Here is a 7,078-nt window from a genome sequence, read left to right on the forward strand (position 1 = left end):
CATCCAAAACCCAAAAAAAAAGATATTTTCTTTCTTCTTTAGAAAAAGAGAAAACAAATGAAAATTCAAATAAAAATATTTTCCTTTTACTTTTGAAATTCCTAAAGTTCCAATCAAAAGAAAGAAATTTTTAGAAGTTTTTCTTTCAAAAAATAAAAATCAAAAATAAAAAAAAATATTTCCTTTCTTCTTTTAAAGAATTTCTTTCGAAAATTCCAAAAAAAAAAAAACAAAGATTTGAAGAAAAAAAATTCTTTCCTCAAAGCTTTCATGATCTCAGTGTTATAAAAAAAAACCTAGTTTATTTTCTCCATTCTCGATCTTCCCGAACTACGCAAGATCTGATTCATCCGATGTCATGATACGTAGGCAATCCCCATTGGATTCGATCATAGCTATAAAATAAACTGAAAAAAAAGAAATAAAAATTGAGCAAAAAAAAAAGAAAAAGAAAAGAGTGAAAAAAATAAAAGAGTGACAAAAACAAAAACAAAAAAAGAAAAAAAGAAGAGAATGCCAAAGTAAAAGAGCGGCAAAAACAAAATGAGAAAATCAAGCGTGAGTAAAGAGAGGCGAGAATTAAAAGAAAAAAGATACATACTGAAAGGTTTAGTTAAGGCCGGGATGAATCATGCAATCGTTCAAATACACGGTAGAAACGTTTAACTGTTTAGGTGCATTGCATCTAAACATGCGATTTCCTATCTGTTAAGTGTCTCAAAACTAACAAGGTTGTTTGATGTGCAAATTAGCCAAGTTTTGGTGGTTGGTTTTGTTGGTAGTCTAGCCTCTCCTCCTTCACAAGATCCAAAGGCACAGATGGCTTATGCAAGCAATCTACCAATCATTAGTCCTGAGGATAGCCCGGTATCGGCTATTCTGCAGCTAGAATGAGCAGCAACTGAAGAGAATAGGATGTTGCGTCTCCGCATATTGGAAATGTGGGACGCCTAGTCTAATGGTAGGGAACCGCCAAGTGTAATCCCTGGGTTCCCTGAGTTGATCCCCAGGTCAAGTGAGGTTACCAACGCCCTTGAGCCCAACCCGCTCATCCCATGCAGGCACCCTGCATTACCTTTCAATGATCCTCGCATGCCTTCTGTGGTTCTCCCCCAGGCGCCAGTTTCTTGGGCACCTCCAATATTGTTCTCTACAGCACCAGTCTGCACCAGAACACAACCAAATTTACCATGATAATATGTTGAGTCTCCAATGTTTACCTTTAAGCATCCACAACTTCAATCAGAAATAACATATGTGACTCCATACTCTTTCACTCAACCTTCGCAATATGATCTCTCGGGGGAGCAAGAAAAGGTTGTTAAAAATTATGAGCAAGAGGAGATGGCTTGGAAGATGAAGAGCCTGGAACAAAGCCTGAAAAACATGAAAGGTCTGAGTGGCCAAAAGTGTGTCTCATACTCTGACCTTTGTATGTTTCCCCATGTCCACTTGCCCAGCTGGCTGCAACATGCCAAAATTTGAAAAGTACGACGGGCATGGAGACCCAATCGCTCACCTGAAACGATACTGTAACCAGTTGAGAGGCGCTGGTGGAAAAGAGGAGCTGTTAATGCCCTATTTTGTGGAAAGCCTCACCGGAATTGCTTCTGAGTGGTATATGGATCAAGAAACTACCCATTGGCATGTGTGGGATGATATGGCCCGAGATTTTGTTTTCCAATTCCAATATAATGTGGACATTGCTCCCGATAGAAACTCTTTGTCCAATTTGAAAAAGAAAATCGCGGAAAGCTTCCGCGAATATGCTGTCAAATTGCGTGAGCAAGCTGCCAGGATAAAGCCTCTAATGAACGAAATTGAAATGTTCATGATATTTCTACAGGCCCAAGTAGGGGACTACTTCCAGAACATGATGTCCACTGTGGGAAAGCCATTTGCTAAGGCTATCAAAATTGGGGAGATGGTAGAAAGTGGGCTAAAAACTGGTCGAATCTTGAGTCATGCTGCTTTTAAAGACACATCACCAGATGTCCAAAATGGTTCAGAGGATTTGATAAATGAAAACGGGAGAGAATAAGGAACCATGATGGCTTCCAGCTCGAGGGGGGCCTGCAGGTCATTCAACCAATCATATATGCCTCCTGAGGTCCCTCAACATTATTTTCCCCTTCAAAATGCTGCTTATGTCGTGGCACCACCTCCTTATACAGTGGTGAATGCGCAACCATACATACAACCACAACATTATACAAAAAACCGAGCTCCACCTCCCATAAATGCCAATCCCTACCAAGCTCCATATAATCTCCAACCAGATGTTCCCACTACAATCCTTGCCCGAGAGAGCCTTTCAGAAAAAATCAGGTCACCCCTATTGGTGAATCGTATTCAAGCTTGTTCCAAAAGCTAATCGATCTAGATCTAATGCAGTCAGTGGCCCCGAACCGGCCGAACCCCGAGTCCCCCTCGCACCGAGCTGATGCTAGATGTGAATACCACTGTGGAGTAGTAGGACACGGTACAGTGGGCTGTTGGAACCTCAAAGGGCAGTCGAAGATTTGATTGAAGGTGAGAGAAATATTTTTCATGATGAAGAATCTCTTGATGTGATGAACAATCTGTTGCCTGCCCACAACATCGGGCCAATAGTCGGAATGATTTGTGAAGCTAAGGAATTTGATCTGGCACTGAAGGTCGTTGCAGCCATTGCATAGACAGATGAAAAGCCAAAAAATGGTCGCCAAGCATTAAAGTTCCACATCAGACGGGAGTCTTAGTAGCCAGTCTTGCTATCCTTTATGCATCCGGATTATCTCAGGGTGTGATCTGGATGTTTTACTTTATTGTCTTACTTTATGATGCAAACCCTTCTATCTTCAAAAAATTGAAAAAAAAAATCAAAAATCAAAAATCAAATGAAATTAATATTTCATTGTACAGGAATGTCTCTTTTCTTAATCTTGTCATTTTCGTTATTATTCTCTTTTTAGTTCTGTTAAATGCAGATTTCAATAACATGACATGCTTGCGGACTTCATGCCCAGATCCTGAAAGCTGTCAGACCTCGAAATAATGAATCAAGGATTAGATCGCAATGAAGATAAAGTTTAAGGAAATAAAACAAACAGTTGGAACAACTGAAGGAAAATTGGTTCCCGGATTGGAAAGGTCCATACATTGCAATAAGAGTACTGGTAAAAGAGTGCGTTGCACTGGGAGACATCGAAGAAATATCTCTGAAATAATTGTCAATGCACATGCAGTCAAAAGGTACTATGTTGGATCCTCCATATAGTACTAATATTCTCCGATTGGGATGATAAAGGCTTTCATTCTCGCTACCCAAACACTATCAACCCTTTGCAAACCCTTTGAGCCGGCTCCCATTCTTTGATCACCCTCTTTGGAACCTAAAAGTGTTATTGAAAAATGGAATGAATAAAAAGAAAAAGAAGAAAAAGAAAACAAACACAAAGAAAATAGGAAGAAAAGACAAAGAAAATGAAATTAAAAAAAATGAAAAAAAGAGAGGGGAGAAGGAAAGGAAAAAGAAAGAAAAAAAAAACAAAACAAAACAAAGTTCCTTGAACTACGTTCGATTTGATTCCGAAAGGATACATAGGCAGTCTCTCTCTAGGGTTCAGTCACACTAAAATAAAAATCCAAATTCCACCAAAAGTGAAACTGCGGTAGATGTTATAATGGTTCGGTGATGGTTTCACTTGAAAGGTTCCAAAGTTGTAATTTAATCCAAATTCTTTTTATCCCAAATCATGTTCAAGTCCTTCCGGTCAATCGGTGTGAATGTTCAAGAATTGGAGAGTGCAACTACTTGGATCCGATGTAATCTCAATGAGAGAAATAAAATGAGAGAGTCTTATTGGTGAAAACCCACACAGGCACCGTAAGGCGATGGTAAGTAGAGAAATTGAAAATGAGAGTCTTGTTAGTGAAAACTCGCAAAGAGCACTATAAGGCGATAGCGAGAAGAGAAATGAGAAAGGTCAGCTCGTGAAAACCCACAAAGGGCACCCCTGACCGAAAAGAGGATCCCCATAGCCATCGGCACTGACAGAGTCCTGTCAAGGTTTCTCGATTTTGAGGCAAAAGTTGCGATGAATTTCTGAGAGTAGGACGGTTTACACAGATCATGCATTGATAACTAGGAATTATGATGAATTTGACACTCCTTCATGATTAAGTTTTTATTAGAAATGTGTACAAAATAGTCCCAAAAGACTCACAATTTGTGCTTGATTGCAGGTTTGATCAACAAGGTGACAAGATGTCAAAAGGAAGCTCAAAAAGGAGTGAAACTTGCACAAGTACCAAAACAAGGCAAAGCTCAGTCAAACAGGGCCAGTGCGGCACCATTGTGTGCGGTCCACACAAGTGAAGTTCAGAGAGTATGCAACTCAGGCTAAAAGGGAAATGCGGCCGCACTTGATTTTGCTGCGGTCCTCATTGGACTCACTGTGGCCGCACTCGATTTAGTGCGGTCCGCCGAGGCTAGAGTTCAGAGAGTTGCCAGTTGAGGATTGAAGTCCGATGCGGTCTGCGGTCCATTTCATGCAGACCGCACTAGAAGCCACTGTGGCCGCACTTGATTTTGTGCGGTCTACATTGCCCAAGTTCAGAGTGCTAGATATTCAAGTCATGAGCCTTAGTGCGGCTGCACGTGATTTTGTGCGGTCTGCACTAGCCCCGTAGGGATATTTTTGTCCAGATTGTTCAGCTTAGTATATATAGCTTCTTTTCCCATTTTTAGGTTATTAGAGAGTTTGTACTGAAGGCTGTGCTAGTGACTTCTATATTTTTAGCTATTTTGAGTAATTTTAGCTTTATTTTAACATTGAATCTTCAAGTTTAATTTAGCAATTAATTGATATGAGTTTTTTCTTCATCTATTTCTTTGTTTTCTTCTCTAATTATGAGTAGCTAGACTCATAAGCTAGGGTTGTGGCTCAACCCTAGTGTGGGTAATTGATGGGTCTTGTGTTTTAGGGTTTGATTGATTATGGGTGTTTGATATTTGGACTAATTTCATGTTTAATTGCTGAATTAGTTGTTGCAAACACTAGTTTGTGTTTAGTTGACTTTGGCTCTTCTTGAGAAAGAGAGCCCAAGTCTCTGAAATTGGTCCAATAAGGAATTGGGCATACACAAGAGATTGATAGCCCCAATTAAAGGGTTAAACCTAGAGATAGTAATACCTGACTTGAACCTTGATTGCTTGTGCAAATTTGCATACCCAAATGGTTTTGAGAAAGTCAATTCGGGCAAAATCACTCGAACTATTGAGAGGTGTAGAGTGAGTAAAATTGTGCAATGGTTATATCATACTCCCCAAATGTGACAATCATGCCTTAGACTCAGGTATCCGTCAATTGACCACCTAGGCGAAAGTCACAATCCTAGTGCCTTTTAATCATTTGAACAACTCGCAATAGTTTAATCTTAGCTTATTTTAGTTTAATTGATCATTGTAGTTCTATTCAATTAGAAGTAAATCAAATCCCAAAATGTTTAGAAGTGCAATTAAGAGCAAATACACAACTCCACTTTAGATAGACACCTGACTCCAACTTCTATCTCCATATGGAAATCGATCCCGACCTTAATCGGGTAAAAGCTGTTTCGACCTCTCTCGCTACTCAATAGTAGTGTAGGGTGGGCTTTGATCACCTTTTTGGCGCCGTTGCCGGAGAGCTAATGGTTTTGGATATCTATCTAAATAGATTTGTGTATTGTTCTTCTTTCCTTCTGTGTTACTAATTTGTTTGTGTCACAACTTCAAGTACAAAATGACAACAAAATTAAACAATGCACCTCTTGAAGATCTTCCGCCGGGGGAGGAAGTAGATGATAATGTTGAAGATGAGGTCCAATTCCAGACCAATGATAATATTCCAGACCCTCCCCCGCCATATCTAATAGTGGCTCCTAGAGTGCTTCCGAACCAAGGCTATGTAAGTTATATTGTCCCACCCCGAATCTGGGTGGGCAATTTTCAAATAACCAATGTGATGTTGACATTGCTGGAGCAGCGTGGGTATTTCACGGGTGCTGCAAATCAAAATTCTTACAAACATCTCAAGGGGTTTGTGGATACATGTTGGGGAAGCAAGCAAGCTAATGTGTCTAAGGATGCATTGCGGTTGAGACTCTTCCCATTTTCACTTATAGGGAAAGCACTTGATTGGATTGAGCGACTTCCCAACCATTCCAACCACTTCGGATAAGTTGGCGGATAAGTTCATTGGAAAATATTTCTCACCGGGGCGTGTGGCTGCATTGAGAGATGAGATATTGGCCTTCAAGCAAGGGCCCATGGAACCTTTACATGAGATTTGGGAGCGTTATAGAACAATGGTGAATGAATGCCCCAACAATGATATGACCGAGGCGATAATCCAACAAACCTTTTACCAGGGCATTAACATAACAAACCAATTCATAGTGAACAAACTTGCTAGGGAAACTTTATGAAGTTGTCTTATGATGAGGCTTGTGACATTCTTGACGAGATGGCTGACACTTCTTCTGCGTGGCACAGTAGAGCCAACATCCCCAGGGTGACCCCACAGTCACTCATTTGCACAAGGAGTTACATGATCATGGGCAGGCTATAACGGAGTTGACAACTACTATAAACCAACTAGCAAAGGCACAGTTGCAACAAGTTCAAAATCCTCGCCAAGTGAATGCCATGGAGGGTATTAACATGCTTGTCAACAAAAGAAGACAAAGAGGCAAATAGAACCAAGGGAATTCGGAGCAATTTGACAATGATTGTGGTGGATATCAAGAAGATGGTTTTGATGGATAGAGTGAAGAGGTGCAATACGTGAATAATTATCAAGGCTAAATGGGCAATTCTTCCAACCAATAACAATGGAGACCTCAAGGGAATTGGGGCAATCAACAACAACATGGCAAAGGTAATTGGGGGAAAAACAACCAAAACTCCAATTGGGGCAATCAGAACAACAACCAAAACAATCAAGAAAATTGGAATGGTAACAACAATTGGGGTAGCAACAACAATCAAGGTGGATGGAATAATAGAAACCAAGGAAATTGGGAGCAAGGCTTTCAAAGACCCCCAATGTAC

At 40.2% G+C, this 7,078-nt stretch overlaps 1 protein-coding gene across 1 annotated transcript; it reads left to right on the forward strand.

The window, feature by feature from the left end:
- Positions 1 to 1,444: 1,444 nt before the first annotated feature.
- LOC138886104 (uncharacterized) lies at positions 1,445 to 2,041 on the forward strand. The gene has a single exon (XM_070167136.1). It carries the CDS (start codon positions 1,445 to 1,447, stop codon positions 2,039 to 2,041), a length of 597 nt encoding a protein of 198 aa, XP_070023237.1.
- The last annotated feature ends 5,037 nt before the right edge of the window (positions 2,042 to 7,078 follow it).

Source organism: Nicotiana sylvestris, chromosome 2 (assembly GCF_000393655.2).
Source record: "Nicotiana sylvestris chromosome 2, ASM39365v2, whole genome shotgun sequence".
NCBI classification, from domain to species: domain Eukaryota; kingdom Viridiplantae; phylum Streptophyta; class Magnoliopsida; order Solanales; family Solanaceae; genus Nicotiana; species Nicotiana sylvestris.

What these genes read in the sequence shown, in the direction of transcription:
- LOC138886104 (XM_070167136.1), top strand. Translation starts at nt 1,445, where the DNA reads ATGTCCACTTGCCCAGCTGGCTGCAACATGCCAAAATTTGAAAAGTAC.